Genomic DNA, 19,843 nt, shown 5'->3' on the forward strand with positions numbered 1-19,843 from the left:
AACCAGAGTATTTACACTGTATTTTTCATCTATACCTTAACCATTTTTTTTGTCTCAACAAGACATCTTGGGTCTAACGACAGATGCAAGCTTTGCTGTAGCGTGAGCTGTAGAATAATTCACCACTGGGCTTAACTAATCAAGAAATATATTCTTTATATGTCACAATTCCCAGATGGAGCATGATTTACACCAATAATGATCAATAGTACTCTGAACCTCTGGCCTATACAGTTTGGGCAACCAAGGTGATAGGCTGGATTAGTTAGCCAGCCTTTTCTCTGAAAATAGTAGCTTTTCTTGTCACACATACACATATATTGTGTATTACCTTGAATATTATACAAAGTTATTACCTTGAATATTATACAAAGTTGTTTTGAACTGTAAGAAAGTAGTAAGAATGTTTCAATACAGAAAAAAAGAATGTAATTTCTTTAAAAAACAAAACAAAACACCAAAATGGAGTTACTACACAGTTTTGCCACAGACTACTATGCTATCAAGAGACAGGAGTTTGAAACTTTAAAGGCACAATGGGAGGAGAGGGAGTGCTACATCTGCTGCACTTTTCAAGTCTTCTTATTCCAAACCAAAGCCCTCTGCATTTGAAATTCCAATGGTTAATTTTTCCTTCAGTTCCTTTTTGGTCTTGTAAGGAGGCAGGCAGAGCTGATTAAAACAAGTGTGAGCAATAGGTAACCTAAAAACATTGAAAGAGATGATATATACATTGTTAATAAGAAATAATTCGGTGTACTAATTATAAATAATTCACAAATAATTATTACTAAATTAAACTTCCGTTCTGATTCATAGTTTAGTTTTATTACGGTCATAGACCAGCACAAGTTTTATGCGTCTGTAACGCAAATGTATATGCACGTGTGCCTTAAGACAGTGGTCCCCAACCTTTCCGAGGCTGGGGACCGGCAGGGCATCGGGCCGCGCCCCCGCGGACCGCGCCCGTGCGGGCCACGCCCGCGGATCGGGCCGCGCCCATGCCGCGCCCGCGGGCCGCGCCCATGCCGCGCCCGCGGATCGGGCCGCACCCGGGCCGCGCCCGGGCCGCGCCCACGGATCGGGCCGCGCCCACGGGCCGCGCCCGCGGATCGGGCCGAGCGGGCGTGGCCCGCACAGGCGCGGCCCGGCCCTGATTCCCTCTCCCCACCTCCGGCAGTAAGAAGCTTCCCGGGCCGCAAGCTTGCGGCCTGGGAAGTTTTTTACTGCGGGGGCGGGGCGGGGAGAGGGAGCCGCGGCCCGGTGCCATGGCCTTTGCGGCCCGGCACCGGGCCGCGGCCCGCAGGTTGGGGACCACTGCCTTAAGACACCTTTTTCTTGGCTTTTTCCAGCACTGGTTTTGATGCCAATCGCAGGACAGAGGGTGGCTTCTCTGTTTGGGCCTGTTTTTCCATGGGGGGACCTTTCTTCCAAAACACCGCCTTTGTGGCTCTGCCCTCATGGGCTTTAATGGGTAAGCTGTCAGCAGACTGGGCATGTGGCCGTATTGTGGTCTCCTCCCAAGCGCAGGAGGCAGGAAGTATGGTCATCATTTTGGGTCATTTTTGCTCTCCACATTTCTTAAAAATAACCATCATGCTGAATTATAGGTCGAAGTCTCTGGCTATCTTTGTGGAAAAACCTCAGTTGACTGTCCTTTGAGGCTCCACAAAGCAGCTGTTGGAAATCTGTTCTCTCCTCACGGCACCAAGAAGAGAACTGAGGGAGGGGACTAACACTGTCTTTGTCATGTGACCCTTTGCGTGGGAAGGAGAGTACTCCAGAGCCTAGAGACATCTCTGAAGAGCTTGGAAGCTTCCTTTCGTGGTTGGCTGGCAATCATGCAGTCCCATGTGTGCTTGCACAGAATCCACAATGATGAACATGGGTCTCTCCTTTTGTCATCACAACATCCCTGTAAGGTATGCTAGAATAAGAGAGAATGACTGGCTCAAGGTCATCCTGTGAGTGTCATGGCAGTGTGGAGAACTGAATGGGAGTCTGTTCTTTTCATACAACACTCTGACCATTATATACTCTCTGCATAGAGCCCCCACAGTTATTCACAATGAAATGTTTCACTTCATTGCTTGCAGAAAGTTTGAAATACCTCAGTTCAGGATGGCCTGTCCTGAATGATTTTTGTTTGGATGGCTTCTGCCTCATTTCCCAGTATTAAATCAATAACAAGTAACACCTTTCAATCAGCAGTTAAGATTTTTAGCAGCAGTTTTTCATCAGTTATGCAACTGTTAAATCTCTACAGTTTTTCAAGACGATAAAAATTGAAGTGAAATGTTTCTGCAGTTTTTGAGAAGTCAAATGAAAAGAGGACGAGAAACCAAATTAGTTACCAGTCTGTGGATGCTTCACTCTTTGAAATCTTGAAATTCAAGTCAGCCATTCCTCCCACAGGTACTCTATCACTTCCTGTAGTAAAATGCAGCAGCTTTTTCTGAAGCTCAAGAGGAAATTCAAGTACCACCTCCCAGAAGTGTCTATAATTATGCATAAAATACATTTTAGTTCTTAAATAAAATAAATCTTTATTCTTATAACCCGCCCTTCCTGTGAGGCTCAGGGTTGGTAACATTAGTCAATAAAATATAAGTAGCATTAAAAACTCTGTTATCTTAAAACATTTTAGAACTTCTCCAAGATATACACTAGTTGGTTGAGCATTAAGGAGGCTTTTGTTTTTCAAGTTGATGAATCACCCTTGATGTTCCAATGGATGTTTCCTGGGATGTGGGGTGGGAAGAGGCCAGGTAATGTGAAATTATCAGGTGGCAAGGTTCCCTAGCTCAACCGTAGGCCTGACAGAATAGCTCGGTTTTGCAGGCCCTGTGGAACTGATTGAGGTCCTGAAGGGCCCTGATCTTAGTAGAACATTCTACCAGGCTGGGGCAAGGCTGAAAAGGGCCTGGCATTGATTGAGGCAGGGCTCACCTCTTTGAGGCCAGGGACCCTGAGCAAATTTTGGTCTACCTACTGAAGCGCTCTTGGGGAGCACAGTTTCAATCAGTTCCAACAGCAGTTTGATACTTATTACCATTAAGAGTCAAAGCAAAAATATGTCTACCGGATAGTAACGTCAGTCTTTTGGTAGCCGTCATACTGAGTGTGTTTCTGGAGGGCATTCATATCTAATTCAGGACTCCCACAAACTAGAATTTCAACCTCTTCAGGGCGGAGCAGCTGCCAAATAATTGAATTTGAGAATTAGATCACACAAACCAGCTAAGCAAGAAGTACTGCCTTTAAGCATGTTTATTTCTGATTTGTACAGACTTGAATACATATCCAGATTGGCTGTACTGTGGGTCAAGCTGCAAAATACGTAGTACATGAGATCTATAAAGGGGAGGGTGATCCCCAAATTCATTCATTACTGTCCTGTACAAAACAAAAAATAAAGATGTGTTCCGAAATAATCCACATTTAAACCCCACTACTTTGCACAACTATTCTCCCACTTATCCAGGCTTCTGTTCCAGCTCACATGTAGCTTATGTTTCATATGCTCAAGCCAAATACTCTAGCAGCTATATCACAGTAGTTTCTGCAGAGCTTATTGTTAAAGAGAAACATATACTGCATAGTTTTATTAGGATCTTGCCCAATAGACCTCTAAATGCTCTAAGGAGATTCCCTTGCTAGTCTGGCACAATCCCCAACAAATGTTCCATTTACTTCACGGGTTATTGCTAAACAAACATCAAGAATGATTATGCAATTTTTATTCTTACCATTAATGCATATGAAGCACAGACACTGTGAAATCCATAATAAAATGCAGCAAACTGTTTGTAGATTGATTTGTTGAGAAGGAAGTCGACATAAAGCTGCACATACTCTAAAAAAGAAAATAATTTTCTTTCCATTTTGCTGCTCATTGCATTGTAGATTAAACTGGGCTAGAGTTACCAGCAGTACTTTTAAAAGCCAGCTAAATAAGACTAACATTTCATTAAAAAAAAACAACTCTGAAAATCTCCAGTTCTAATTATGCAATCAGTTTACCTTTTCTATTTTGATTAGTAACTGGGATTTTATCACCACCAGGTTTTAGGTTGTAACACTTGATGACTCCAAATTCTTCTTGAAAAACCTGAGAAAAGAAAACAGCATTCAGAACTGATGGACATTACTGATCTCTAAGAGTTTTGACATTGTGCTCAGTACAGACTACATCTACTGATCTCAGCTTTTCTGCTTCTAATTTTGACCCTAACATTCATAACAGAACTTCCAGGTTCTAATCCTGACCATCTAAGATTGTTACAGTTTGCTGCTATCTCAGTCTTTTGTTTCAATCTTTACTTTCATCATAGAATTCCAGATGGACCACTCCATTGCCCACTGGACATAAATGTCTTCATCTGAAGATGGAAAACTTTAATGTCCAATTATCTGAAATTTAGGCTGCAATCCTACAAAAAATTTCCTGAGAGCAAGTCCACTGAATGAAGCAGGACTCACTACAGGACTGTCCCCTTACTTTCATGCAATGTACAGAGACATACATAATTTTAAAGTTAACTCATAAAAACACATTTCTGTTTTGTCCAGACATGCCACCTTCCTTTCAAGACCAGGCACAGGAGAATCTGGTCCTGGTTCGATGAAGCAGTAATCAGTTATGAACAATTAGTAGTATTGGTGATGTTGTTAACCTACCTAACCCTTCCCTCCTCGATCAGTACTCCAACATTTTTTAAATGAAGTCTTTTCCTGTTTTAAAGAAGGGAAGGCACAAATATCCAATGGATAAATGTATGTGCAGTGATACAAAGGTCAAATCTGGAGTGGGAGAGAACACCCTACCTGACACCACAATTGAATTGGTGGCACAATGCCTATATTTTTCATAAAGAAAGGGGGGGGGAATAAATTAAACTTGGGGGAGGACAAACCATGTTAATTCCCGGTAATTAATTCTCTATGCACTTACAGAGTTCATATTTGGCTGACTTCCTTAATGGACTTTTTGAGAATCTCTGGACTTATCATAAACTTTTGAAATTGGTCAGATTTGACCAAGCCATTTAAACACATAAGAGGAAACAAGGGGGACCACGAGGACTTTCATTTTGACTTTCCCCACTATTTCCTTTTCCTGAAAACTTCTTTTTCTGCTTCTTTCTCTCCTACACAACCAACCTATGATTATCTGCCTCTTTGTCTTCAAGATTCCCTCTCCCCACCAGCAGCTTGTGCCTGGAAAATTATGGCCCAGTAGTATGGTGCTGACCACTTTCATGGTAGGGAACCTCAAGGACTTGTGGGGAGGCACCTTACTTTCCACTGTATTCCCCTTCCCACGTAATTTCCTTTCTTTCCTCCTGGCAACTCCTCCCCTTATTCTCATCTTCTTAACCATTCACCAACCTGCCTTTTAACTGCCTCCCATCTTCAGCTATGTTTATTATTTATTTATTTATTTATTCCCCATCATTCTCCACAGTAGGGACCAAAGTATCTTACATTATTCTCTTCTCTTCCTTGTTAATCCTCATGACAACCCTGTGAAGTATGTGACTAACTCAAGTATGTGACTAACTCAAAACAACCCAGTGAGCTTCCACAGGTTCTGACTCTACTTCTCCTTAGACTCCACCCCTAAATCTCCGGGAATTTCTCACCCTGGAACTGGGAAATCCACCCAAGCTTGGCCCTGATGAATCTTCCTCAAAGTCCAAAACAGCTATGGAAAACACCCTGTCCTCTCTCCCTCAAAGCTGGCCGCTACTAGAATATAATATGGCCATCCGTACATAACACTGGAAGAGCCTCTTGTGGCGCAGAGTGGTAAGGCAGCCGCCTGAAAGCTTTGCTCATGAGGTTGGGAGTTCGATCCCAGCAGCCGGCTCAAGGTTGACTCAGCCTTCCATCCTTCCGAGGTCGGTAAAATGAGTACCCAGCTTGCTGCTGGGGGGTAAATGGTCATGACTGGGGAAGGCACTGGCAAACCACCCCGTATTGAGTCTGCCATGAAAACGCTAGAGGGCGTCACCCCAAGGGTCAGACATGACTCGGTGCTTGCACAGGGGATACCTTTACCTTTACCTTTACATAACACTGGAATTCTGACTATGTGGAAATTTTTCTGCTGCAGGGAGAAGAAAAAATGGAGGGAAAGATATGCTTCTGCAAGAAGCAGAAGATCTAACCCCCACATTATTTATATATAGGTATCTGTGGTGCTGGTCCCAGGATTGGGTATAATGGTACATTTGGGAGTTGTGCAGAACAGGACTTCTGCAGATTTCCACAGTCTGAACTGCCCTTGAAGCTCTGGCTAATTTGGCAATGGCTAAAATGCTTTCAAATAAAATTCCTTGCATTCTGCCTTAGTTTAACACATTTTAAAATCTTAGTTTCACCTAAAATATATAGAATATATAAAAATATACCTAATTGGGTTAAAACATAAACATATTTCCTTCATACCTGGAAGGTTGAATAAAAATCTTCTTCAACATTCCCTTCATATGCCAGAAGCTCCTTTAGTCCATGAGCCAGCTCCTATAATTAGACAGGCTTAAACAATATATGACACAATTCTCAAACCATAAGGTACAGGAGATGAACGGGGAAGGCAGACACCCAAACACATGTACATACAATGCTGCTTTCTCCACTAAAATATCTACAAGTAGGGACCAAATTTTTCCTGGTTGTTGCTTTCAAAATATTTTTTTTAAGTGGAAATGTATATATATGCACACCCTTTTCCTGCTGTTGAAATTAAACTCCAGATTGTAGGGATCAGTTCCCCTGGAGAAAATGGCTACTTTGGAAGGTGGCCTTGTACCCTACTGAGATCCTTCCCCCTCCCCAGCTGATATGGCATTCATATTTCTATACAGAGTTCAAAATGTGTGGTTTCATCAAACTGATACCCTCCACCTGGCCTTGTGAAGAGTCAGAGAAAATACCTGAAAGGGTCAGTACATTTTTACAGTACATTTCTACAAGTAAGGACCAATGTTTTCCTGGTGGTACAGTGAAAAGGTATTTTGACCCTTTCAGGTATTCTTTCTGACTCTTCACAAGGCCAGGTGGAGGGCATCAATTTGATGAAGCCACACAATACATAACACTTGCCTGGGCTGCATAGCTGGCCAAGCACATGGTTCGGAGCCTGGCGGGTGGGCACGTGGTGGGGACGGCTGGTTTCGCAGCTGCCCTAGGACCCTCTCCACGCTTCCCCATGCATCTGGGCCACTGAGCAATGCCAAGACTGGGGCTTGCCCCCCCCAGCTGCCACCCTGCAGCTGGCCAGTCTTTGCCCAGCAGGCCAGCACCCACCTGGGCCACGCAGCTGGCCAAGCATGGTTCAAAGGCAGTTGCGGGAGGCGGAGCATGACAAGAAAGGGGAGTCTTTTTTTGTGATTTCCCTCATCGTGGAGCAAACCAGATGTGTGCCAACTCCTGCACAGTCACGGGTTGCTGCCAACATCATGTGGAAGCAGCACTAATACCCATGAGCCATGAGAGGCTGTGCAGGGGCAAATTTCTCATGCAGAAATGGTCCCTATGAACAACTGTAGCCTAATCTGGACCACTGTAGCATTCCAAAACTGGCTATCAAACGAGTGTAAAAAAAACTATGACCAACCTTTGCACTGATATCAAACATTTACTACTTGCAGGCCTCATAATGTGAATATCAGAACTTTACCTATACCTCTAGAATTCCAGCCACATATTTTGTATGAATCTGAAAATTCCCACTGCAAAATTACATGACAAGGTTCATTACTTTAAAAATATCTGTACTTACCGGCATAACCTGGCACAGGTCATCTATTGTAACACTACCAATCCCTACAGGTGTATTCTGGTCACAAGGTACAATGGGAGGACTGAGCAATTTTTTGTAGCAACATGGTGGAAATCGAATATCCAGTGTGATGCTGTTGTAGACTGCTAGTCCCATTAGCTAAATGTCCCATGTTAAGTTTAAAATAGCACAAGCATCTATCGGGACATCCTAACATGGATTTAGTAGTAGTTGAAAAAATAATCTAATAATGGCTTGTAAATAATATAAGAAATTTTATTCATTTATGTTTAAATTGCAAGCATTTGCAGGACTCTGCACTCTAATAAAATGTTGTGTAATAGCCAATCAACAGATTTAAAGAAAATGATTTTGACGTCATTAAATTCCATTACATTTTAGGGGGAAAATACAAGGAAGGAAGAACCGATAACTCAACATATTTGAATGAAAATACGAAATTTGAAATCTAAATTACAACAATTTCATCCTTGCAATTTGCCACTGTAGACAAATTGCACTAGCATGTGTATCCCCACTCTGAGAGCAGTTTCACACAGCAATTATGTTTCAGTGGATATCCTAATGTTAGACCAGTGTTTCTTGCTGCAAAAACATAAATTCAGAACATACATGCATGCTCAAAAGTGTTTTATATGTATCTGTAGAATCATAGATTCACAGAATCATAGAGTTGGAAGGGACTTCCAGGGTCACCTAGTCCAATCCCCTGGAGAAGCCCCTAGTCAAATCCCCTGCCCACAGTGACCCCAATTCCATGTCCAGATGATGCCCCCCCTAAAAGCCTCTAAGTCCATGGTCAGTCTTGTCTGGAGGAAATTTGCCTTCTGACCCCAAAGTGGTGATCAGCTTTTCCTTACACATGGAAGAAAGGGCCACAAGAGCCAAGCTCAGACACAATCCCTTCTGGCCATCCACTTACAATCTGCCTAAGTTCACAGAATCAGCATTTCCAAAGAAGGAGAACCCACTACCTCCCAAGGAAGCCTGTTCCACTGAGGAACTGTTTTGTCAGGAATTTCTTCCAGCTGTTTACCCAAAAATTCTTTTGAATTAGTTTCATCCCTCTGGTTCAGCTCCGACCCTCTGTGGCAACAGAACTTAATTCTCCTCCATCTGCTATATGAAGCCCTTCAAGTACTTGAAGCTGGGTATCATCACCTCTTAGTCGTCTTCTCTCCAGGCTAAACAGACCAAGTTCCCTCAAGCTTTCCTCATACGTCTTGGTCTCCAAACCCCTCACCATTTTCATTGCCCTCCTCTAGAGCAGGGGTAGTCAAACTGCAGCCCTCCAGATGCCCATGGATTATAATTCCCATGAGCCCCAGCCAGCATTCGCTGGTAGGGGCTCATGGGACTTGTAGTCCATGGACATCTGGAGGGCCGCAGTTTGACTACCCTTGCTCTAGACTGTCATTGATACTGAGTATCAGCTGCAGGAGTTACCAGGGTGCAATGATTATATGAAAGAACCCTCCTTCCCACTAAAAAAAGTATACATAAAGTATAAAATATTCTTGAAAAGATGTGTCTGCTGTGCATACAGCACCTTCTAGTGGGCAGTAAAGGATACAGCTCCAACCAATCGGAATTCAGAATAATTGTCACAGTTTAAGCTACTAAACCAATGACAGTGGGAATCCTTGTGATACGTAAACATGCCTAGAGAAGAGAGCAAACATCTTATATTAACCACTGCCACAAATTCAGGGTGCCAAAAATCATGAGCATTTAAGCATGCTGATTTCAAACAGACTTAAACAGGCACAAATGAGTGAAAGGACTTCTAGTGGGTTTTTTTTTCAGAGAAGAGCCTTCATTGACTAAATTCTTGTCATCTAATCATCATTAGAAATAAATCCCACTAAATTATTCACCTGGCTCACAGACTGTTTTAGCAGTTGCTTTTATTTCAGATTGTTTCCTCCCTTTTCATTTCATTTTCGGAATCTTTCAGTCCTATAAATTTTAAGTAAAATACATAAATACATAGCTCCTAAAAGAGATCAAACTGGAAACTGAGTGGAAAACACAGTGTTATAAACCCAACAGTGATATCAGCAAATTAATAATGAATGATTTGGCACAGGGAGCTGATGCAACATGTATTCACTTTGTTTTGTTTTTAAATACCGCCTACCTTTATATTTATTAATTCTTATCTCTTTGGGGCAATATTAGAAGCGTTTAAATTTAGATACTTGCCATAGTCTGGATGAAAAATCTGGCGAATGAGAAGCAGAAACCATTCTTTTGTTAGGCCACCCATGTCAAGACCAGCCTCTCCTACAAAAGTAACTTTTAATTTTTTTTTCAAATCTTCCCTCTTCCTTGTCAGCTGTATAAAAGAAAAATACATAAATAAGACCATGATACTATATAAAAATAAATAGCTTCCTTCTTTAGCTTTCTTCTTAGCAAAATATCATTTCTGTAGTCCCTACTACATAGAATTAGAATGAGACCCCGCAGTGCTGGCTGGGTCGGGAGTGACCAGCTGCTTCGGGCGTCGAAGCACCCAACCCTAATTTCTGTATCTAATTGGCAAAGACTGGCCTATGGGTGGATAGCAAAACCTTTGCAGCAGGGCCAGTTGTGGCTTGCATTTAAAATTGTACAAATGCAGGGGACCTCAAAATAGTGTGGGAAACTGGTGGTGGCCAGGTCCAGAATAGGAGAAGGACTGGTAAGGATGTCAGTCCCTAGATGGGACTTGGGGATTCCCTAGTTTTACAGCTCACCTCCAGGTGACAGAGATCTGTTCACGTGGAGAAAATGGCTGCTTTGAAGGGTGGACTCCATAGTATTAACTCCATTGAGGTACCTCCCTGCCCCCACATTCTGCCCTCCCTGTCACCAGCTCTAAAGTCTCAAGGTATTCCCCAACTCAGAGTTGGCAGCCCTATAGAAGCGCAGTAGATGGTAGCAAGGCAAGACAGCCAGCAGCAAAAGAAAACTGGCTATCTACACTCTGCAAATTCTTACAGGATTCCCTTGTATCATTAATACAGAAAAATGTGTGACGAGGAATATTAGATGTCTAAACATTTCAAATTAATTACTAAAGTTAAAGGGAAAGTATCCTTTATTATCTCATTATGTGTAGCATTTACACAGTTCTTTTGGTATTATCCACGGCTGTGGCTGCATTAAATTAATTTACAGATATGTGGTACACTTGTCATATCCATTGTCTTCAACTGAGATATGCAATACTTCAGCTGAGATATATTATGAAGTACTGGACAAATGATGCCTAGTTTTCTAAAACTGTAATGTGTGTGCTATTTCTTCAATTACCTTCTTACACCCTTTTAAGATTTTCTATCAAAGTCTACCAATAACGATATGATCCAGAAACTCGTGGCAAATTTTTAAAAAGCTACTTTTCACTTTATTTTAATCTAAGAAGGTCTCTTAATATTGTCTATTGTTCAATTTATTAACAGTTCTGTCTTTACATTTCACACTGTACCAACCAGGAAGAAAATGCATTTTGCATTCAAATAGTGAAGAATTCTGATCTTCCATATCGGATTAAGTCGAAGGATAAAATACTAAAACCCAAAAATTAAAAAAGAACCATCTTTTAAAATCAAAAGCAATTGATCTAGATAAGGACTAAAAATGTTTTAGAACATTAATATATGAGTTATATAATAACAGTGGACCCCCTTCAAGGATCGCTGCCTTGTTGTGGCAAGGGGGCTTGCGTAGCTCAGTGAAGCTATGAGCTATGCCGTGCAGGGCCACCCAAGACGGACAGGTCATAGCTGAGAGCTCTGACAAAAGGTGATCCACTGGAGAAGGAAATGGCAAACCACTCCAGTATCTTTGCCATGAAAACTCTATGGACAGTTCCAATAGGCATAACGATATGACGCTGGAAGATGAGCCCCTCAGGTCGGAAGGTGTCCAATATGCTACTGGGGATGAGCAGACGGCTAGTACGAGTAGCGCCAGAATGAATGAAGCGGCTGGGCCAAAGCCGAAAGGACGCTCAGTTGTGGAAGTAACTGGTGGCGAAAAGACAGTCCGATGCTGTAAAGATTTTTATTCCATAGGAACCTGGAACGTCAGATCCATGAATCAAGGCAAGATGGACGTGGTTAAACAAGAAATGAGAAGACTGAACATCGACATTTTAGGAATCGGTGAACTAAAATGGACAGGAATGGGTGAATTTAATTCAGATGACCATCAGGTATACTACTGTGGACAAGAATCTCGCAGAAGAAATGGAGTAGCCTTCATAATCAATAAGAGAGTAGGAAAAGCAGTCTTGGGATACAATCCCCAAAATGACAGAATGATCTCAGTTCGAATCCAAGGCAAACCATTCAACATCACAGTAATCCAGGTCTATGCCCCAACCACTGCTGCTGAAGAGGATGAAGTTGATCAGTTCTATGAAGCCCTACAACACCTTATAGAAGCAACGCCAAAAAATGATGTGCTTATCATCATGGGGGATTGGAATGCTAAAGTAGGAAGCCAAAAGATAACTGGGATAACAGGCAAGTTTGGCCTTGGAGTACAAAATGAAGCAGGGCACAGGCTGGTAGAATTTTGTCAAGAGAATACAATGGTCATAGCAAACACTCTTTTCCAACAACCCAAGAGACGACTCTACACATGGACATCACCAGACGGTCAACACAGAAATCAGATTGGCTATGTACTCTGCAGCCAAAGATGGAAAAGTTCTATACAGGCAATAAAAACAAGACCAGGAGCTGATTGTGGTTCAGATCATGAGCTTCTTGTTGCAAAATTTAGGCTTAAATTGAAGAAAGTAGGGAAAAGCACTAGGCCACTCAGGTACGAACTAAATCATATCCCCGACGAATATACAGTAGAGGTGACAAATAGATTTAAGGAATTAGATCTGATAGACAGAGTGCCTGAAGAACTATGGACGGAGGTTCGCGACATTGTACAAGAGGTAGCAACTAAAACCATCCCAAAGAAAAAGAAATGCAAGAAATCAAAATGGCTGTCTGAGGAAGCTTTACAAATAGCTAAGGAGAGAAGGGAAGTGAAAGGCAAGGGAGAAAGAGAAAGATACACCCAATTGAATGCAGAATTCCAGAGAAAAGCTAGAAGAGATAAGAATGCCTTCTTAAATGAACAGTGCAAACAAATAGAAGAAAACAATAGAATGGGGAGGACCAGAGATCTTTTCAAGAAAATTGGAGATATGAAGAGAACGTTTCATGCAAAGATGGGTATGATAAGGGACCAAAATGGTAGGGACCTCACAGAAGCAGAAGAGATTAAGCAAAGGTGGCAAAATTATACAGAAGAACTATACAAGAGCGAGCTTAACATCCCTGATGACCACAGTGGGGTAGTTACTGACCTGGAGCCAGACATCCTGGAATGTGAAGTCAAATGGGCCTTAGGAAGTCTGAGCAACAATAAAGCTAGTGGTGGTGACAGCATTCCAGTTGAACTATTCAAAATCTTAAAGGACGATGCAGTAAAAGTGCTACACTCAATATGCCAGCAAATTTGGAAAACTCAGCAATGGCCACAGGATTGGAAAAGGTCAGTTTACATTCCAATCCCAAAGAAGGGCAATGCCAAAGAATGTTCAAACTACCGCACCATCGCACTAATTTCTCATGCTAGCAAAGTTATGCTCAAAATCCTACAAGCTAGGCTCCAGCAATATGTGGACCGAGAACTTCCAGAAGTACAGGCAGGATTTCGAAGAGGTAGAGGAACTAGAGATCAAATTGCCAACATACGCTGGATCATGGAAAAAGCTAGGGAGTTCCAGAAGAACATCTACTTCTGCTTCATTGACTATGCTAAAGCCTTTGATTGTGTGGAGCACAACAAATTGTGGCAAGTTCTTAAAGAGATGGGAATACCAGAGCATCTTATTTGTCTCTTGAGAAATTTATATGCAGGTCAAGAAGCAACAGTGAGAACTGAACATGGAATCACGGATTGGTTCAAAATTGAGAAAGGAGTTCGGCAAGGCTGTATACTGTCGCCTTGCCTATTTAACTTGTATGCGGAGCATATCATGAGAAAGGCGGGATTAGAGGAGTCACAAATTGGGATCAAGATTGCAGGGAGAAATATCAACAACCTCAGATATGCAGATGATACCACTCTAATGGCAGAAAGTGAAGAGGAACTAAAGAGCCTGTTGATGCGGGTGAAGGAGGAGAGTGCAAAAGTTGGCTTGAAACTCAACATCAAGAAAACAAAGATCATGGCATCCGGCCCTCTCAATTCCTGGCAAATAGATGGGGAAGAAATGGAGATAGTGACAGATTTTATTTTCCTCGGCTCCAAGATCACTGCAGATGGGGACTGCAGCAAAGAAATTAAAAGACGCTTGCTCCTAGGGAGGAAAGCTATGGCAAATCTAGACAGCATCCTAAAAAGCAGAGACATCACCCTGCCAACAAAAGTGCGTTTAGTCAAGGCTATGGTATTCCCAGTTGCAATGTATGGCTGCGAAAGTTGGACCATAAGGAAGGCCGAGCGTCAAAGAATTGAGGCTTTTGAACTCTGGTGCTGGAGAAGACTCTTGCGAGTCCCTTGGACTGCAAGGCGAACAAACCGGTCAGTCCTAGAGGAGATCAGCCCTGACTGCTCTTTAGAAGGCCAGATCCTGAAGATGAAACTCAAATACTTTGGCCACCTCATGAGAAGGAAGGACTCCCTGGAGAAGAGCCTAATGCTGGGAGTGATCGAGGGCAAAAGAAGAAGGGGACGACAGAGAATGAGGTGGATGGATGGAGTCACTGAAGCAGTAGGTGCAAACTTAAAAGGACTCCAGGGAATGGTAGAGGACAGGAAGGCCTGGAGGATCATTGTCCATGGGGTCGCGATGGGTCGGACACGACTTCGCACATAACAACAACAACAACAAAAATAACAGTGGAGACTTAATTAAAATAATAACCAGCATTTTACTCTGAATTCTTTCACTGGTTAATTGTATTTAATATTATCTTATCACTGTCTGGATTTGAAAGAAAATGTTCAGTGCTTCATGCATGATATTTTCTGTTAAGTTTCCTATCCAGCATTGAAAAATTAATTATAATGAATCCATCTTTCAACAGTTTTATGAAGCAAATTAATGTAATAGTTTTATAATAACATAAAGAGCTGTACTTCAAACTCATAGCCAAAGAGGGGTATAAAAATGAAATAAATAAAGAGGCACATATTAGGTGATTTCAGAACTAAAACGCAATTTAATGCAGTTAATAGTTGGGAAAAATTGTTAATACAGTAATTGAGCAGGTAGGAAAATGTTCTGTGCAGCTGAAACTCATATGTTAAAGATCCTGTCTTTGCATGCATCTTTTGCTAATGCACACAGTGGACAGAAAGGGCAAAAAGAAACATGAAACCCCTGAAGCCAGGTATGGATACTGCACTTAAATCCCCTAAATATAATGATACAAAGGTCATGACAGTCTGCAATGTGTGCTATACTATAAACTTAACTTGGTTAAGCCTACCAGCTTTTCTGTTGGTCCAAGGCCAGGAGGAACCCCCTTTGACCTCTCAAATGGCTATGCCTGTAATTGTGGGACCTAAATAAACAAAAATGTCTATAGGGCAGGGATGTACTATGGAGAGAAACTGGGTGTGATTGCCCTTTCTTTTCAGTGGAAAAACAGATTTATTAACTTCATTTATACCCTGACTTATTTGGGTCACCCCCAAAGCATCTTACACCATTCTCCCCCCCCCTTCATTTTACCCTTACACTGAGGTCACGTAGCAAGCTTCCATGGCACAGTGGGGATGCAGATCTCCCAGATCTTAATCTGATCTAACCACTGCACCACACCGATGTACAGTTTGTCTATGGAATGTTACATGTGTAATGACAAGTTTTATATCAGTAAGCAGATGGTGTGTTCACTCAGTTATAGACATGTATATCTGCTGGAATGCTACACAAAATTACTGTTATCCATAGAAACAGGCACATTCTGAATAAGTAATTTTATGGACAAAGTATTTTCAGAGTACCAAACTGAATCTTTTAGGAATTCAAGGTGTTACAAACATTTTCTAAAAGTCATCATAAAATATTTTACATACCTCGTCCAAAGAATCGCTAACTAGATGCATTCTTCTCACTTTCACATTTAGGAACAACATGTTCATATCAGGCCTCTGCCTCCGAGAGACTTTATCCACGAGGCTTTGCTGTTTAGAATTCAGGAGAAATAAAAGTTAATATATAAAACCTTAGTCAGAAACAGCAGTATATCATTATCTAATTGACTTTGGGCTCCCATCAGGCAGAATTCATAAGAATGGCAGCTTAAAGGCCTATTATGCATGGCCGCTGAAACGGCAGCATGGAGAATGCGGAGGAGGAAGAAGTGAAACAAACCGCTTATGCATGGGACGGAACGCAACGGCAGCAAAACCCAGAGTATCCGATTATGCACGTGGCTACTCTGGAGCTGCATCGGACCATTATGCACGGCTACCAAAACCGTGATTTTGGGTCACATGGAAAACACGGAGGGGGAAGAAGCGAAGCGAACTGCTTATGCACAGGACGGGATGCAACACAACAGCGGCAAAACCCAGAGTAACCACTTATGCACGCGGTGACCCTGGCGCTGCTTCTGGTTGCGCCCCGATCACCTGGAAGCTGCGCTTTCTTCCGCGTTTCGTTAACGCGGCTTTTTCGGCAGCATGCACCGAATCTGCAGCCGGCTGCAGTTGGCACCGTGCATTATCAGTGATTTTAGTTGCCGCCATTCCACCCCGAATGTGCACTATTCCCCCCGTGCATAATGGACCATCTGGTTGCGCCCTGGTCCCAGGAAGCTCCACTTCCTTCTGTATCTCGCTAACACGGCTTTTTTGGCAGCATACGTTGACTCTGCGCCTGGCTGCCGCCTGTAGTGTGCATAATTAGTTATTTTAGCTGCTGCCATTCCACCCCGAATACGGACCTTCCACTCCTTGCATAATGGGCCAAAGTGATATCACAAGAACATAAATAAGTGTCAGCTAAAGAGACAGGTATCTTTCCCTTGTAAGCTATAGGTTTGTTTTTGCGGTGACAACAGGAATGATGCAACTAGTATAATACAGCTAGATTTACACTGGAAGAAAATTAATACCCAGTACTTGTTATCTGTCAGCACATTATAAATATCTGAACCCCCTTATGACTATAATTCCCTCAATACTGGCATCACAATACATGTCAGAAAGGAAAGAGGGTGGGTGAAAAAAGAGGCACACCTGCCTGTACAGGTAAAATTGCAATCCTGGCAATCATGACTTGCCATTGAGCCAGTCCCCCCCTGGCATAAACAAGAAAGCAACTGATTAGATGTTTCAGATAAATGCTTTCCATCTTCATTAGTCCGTCTCCATATCCTGAAAGCAATCTATACACATCTGATTCTTACAGAGTATCCAATTTAAAAAACATCGGCAAGTTACAGGCTACAAGGGAAGGCCAAACAAACAAACCTTGACTGGAGCTCAAACTATTTGAAAGGTCTAAGACAAGTTATGTGTCACTGACATTTGCAGATGAGGCAATCCTTGAACATCTACTTTTCTTCTTAGGGTCAGCTTTATGATGCTCAGATAAAGCGCTCAACCAAATGTACACCACCACACAAAATATTCATTTTGCTGATTTTAGTAATCTTCATACCTTCACAAATAAGAATACATACCCGTGCAATATTTATCATTTGCTGTTCTGAGTCCCTTTGAATAATAACTTTTTTTGCTGCTATAGAAATAATGAATGGATATTGACAGAAGGAAAACCTAAATGACAGAACAAATAAAAATGTAACCATTTCCAACGTAATCAATTAGAATTCTTCACATTGGATTAGCTGTGAAATACCTAAAACCAGCTGTCAAGAATGAGGCTTGCCAATTTTTTAAAAAATATATAATTCCTTGTAGTCATTAGCCTATATACATTACACCAGTGAATACTGGTGCTGAGCCCCATGCCTGATGTTCAAGAGCATGCTGCAGCCATAATTAAATGTGGAAAGATTTCATTTAATAAAAAGCAAAAATGTATAGCGCTGGAAACAATACAAAACAACAATACAGCGCCAGTACCATACGTTTTTCTAACCACCACTTTTCTTCCTTACCTTGGTGAGTTTCCATAACATTGCCAATTGTGATATTCTTCCATGAGATCAATATGATCCAATGTAGAATTATAGAAATCTGTATATGGAATAATAGGAGGATTTGCTAGATTATTCGCAGCATCTGCAAAAACACATTTAAATAGTAAAGTTTTGGCAGTGGATCTTGGAATAAGCTTAGTTTAAAGGCAACTTAAATTGAGACACTAGCAAAATAGTAATAATGTTACTTTATATGGTACATATTAATAAGACTAAAGAAGTTAGACTTATATGGGTGTCAAAGATCACTTTATATAAGACCAATTATTCTGAGACCAATTCAGTGGACTCACTTCAGGCTGGACAGACATTTACTATAGCCCATTGCTGACAGATTCCTGCATATCTATTGCTTCTTGATGCTCATCTTTGATTTTAAAAAGCCAGCACCTCTCTATTTCTATTCTAGTGGACAGAAGGCCTTTAGAACTGGATATATTCCTTGCCTGAACACTTGGTAAATAAATATGGTGTGTGTGTGTATGTTTTTAGCAAAAAAAAACTAATTTTAGACAAACATTTATAAAGAAAATATAAAGGTAAAGGTATCCCCTGTGCAAGCACCGAGTCATATCTGACTTTTGGGGTGACGCCCTCTAGCATTTTCATGGCAGACTCAATACGGGGTGGTTTGCCAGTGCCTTCCCCAGTCATTACCATTTATCCCCCCAGCAAGCTGGGTACTCATTTTACCGACCTCGGAAGGATGGAAGGCTGAGTCAACCTTGAGCAGGATGCTGGGATTGAACTCCCAGCCTCATGGGCAGAGCTTTCAGACTACATGTCTGCTGCCTCTGCGCCACAAGAGGCTCAAAAAAGAAAATATAGCACTATCTTAATTTCTTTCATACTTCCAGTTTTAATTGAATTCAAGTAAATGCAAAATTAATTTTTAATTTGCTACAGTTTTGAATTTTATTGTTATTTTTTAATTAATGGGTTGTGCAAACCTCTATTCTAAATACAGGGCACTGGAGATGAATTTATGGAACCAAGTGGGAGGTGGTCTGAAAAAGTTTGGGAACTACTGATCTAGATAAATCACTTTTTACTGCAGAAGGAAAAACGATTACAAACCTTAATTGTGGAAAATCACTGGACTAGAAGTTTACATGACATGTCTAAAGGAATTAGCTCCATATTTAGAAAAGTTATTCAGCCCACATATTTGGTCATCTAATACAGATACATAATGCAATATTTATTGAATTAATGAATATTAATTAACATAAACACATCTAGGCTCCAGGATCAGACCTACTATCCAGACTAGGGTTGGGCGCTTCGGCGTCAAAAGCGGTAGTTCATGACCAAAGCAGCCAGTGCCATGACACGGGGGGAGGGGGAGGGGAGGCGCTGGCAATGCCCGCGCCTCCCCTCCCCTCCCCCCATGTAGTGCGGCACTGGCTGCTTCAGGTGTGAACAGCCGCTTTGGACGCCAAAGCACCCAACTTTAGACTGCAATTTTTAGTCACACTAGGATAAAAAGTAAAGATGATGAGAAAAGCATTGTCTTAGAAGAATGAACAAAAAAACATTGCAGCTGGGAAACCTACTAAATAAAGACAAGACTTTGGTCGCTGATGGAATCCACCAGTTACACTTCTCCCCAGGAGGAAGCTCTTCAGGCTTTGCAGGGAACAGGCGTAAAGAAACAAACTGAAGTAGTCTTTCTATTATCATCTTTAATCTCTTCTGTGACATCCTAGAAAAAATATGATGAAATTATTTTGAATCTAGAATACCAGCTGGACTTCTGCATTTTTCATGAAAATATCAGTTCTTTGGAGAACATTCCATGTTGACTGTATTACAGCATGCATACGAGAATATTTAAATATTTTGGGAA

General features: G+C 41.6%; 1 protein-coding gene across 1 annotated transcript in view; it reads right to left on the reverse strand.

The window, feature by feature from the left end:
• Window positions 1-442: 442 nt before the first annotated feature.
• Window positions 443-19,843, reverse strand: part of HECTD2 (HECT domain E3 ubiquitin protein ligase 2) — a 39,699-nt gene continuing 20,298 nt past the window's right edge. Inside the window, exons 9-21 of the mRNA XM_077350316.1 lie at window positions 19,551-19,699; window positions 17,953-18,076; window positions 17,512-17,608; window positions 15,899-16,006; window positions 10,016-10,148; window positions 9,384-9,472; window positions 7,790-7,948; window positions 6,454-6,528; window positions 4,024-4,111; window positions 3,750-3,856; window positions 3,083-3,198; window positions 2,355-2,498; window positions 443-703 (exon numbers count right to left, since the gene is read on the reverse strand). Of these exons, the coding sequence (XP_077206431.1) occupies window positions 583-703; window positions 2,355-2,498; window positions 3,083-3,198; window positions 3,750-3,856; window positions 4,024-4,111; window positions 6,454-6,528; window positions 7,790-7,948; window positions 9,384-9,472; window positions 10,016-10,148; window positions 15,899-16,006; window positions 17,512-17,608; window positions 17,953-18,076; window positions 19,551-19,699 (1,510 nt within the window). The 3' untranslated portion in view covers window positions 443-582. The remainder of the gene's footprint in view (window positions 704-2,354; window positions 2,499-3,082; window positions 3,199-3,749; window positions 3,857-4,023; window positions 4,112-6,453; window positions 6,529-7,789; window positions 7,949-9,383; window positions 9,473-10,015; window positions 10,149-15,898; window positions 16,007-17,511; window positions 17,609-17,952; window positions 18,077-19,550; window positions 19,700-19,843) is intronic.

Source organism: Paroedura picta, chromosome 8 (genome assembly GCF_049243985.1).
Source record: "Paroedura picta isolate Pp20150507F chromosome 8, Ppicta_v3.0, whole genome shotgun sequence".
Taxonomy (NCBI): domain Eukaryota; kingdom Metazoa; phylum Chordata; class Lepidosauria; order Squamata; family Gekkonidae; genus Paroedura; species Paroedura picta.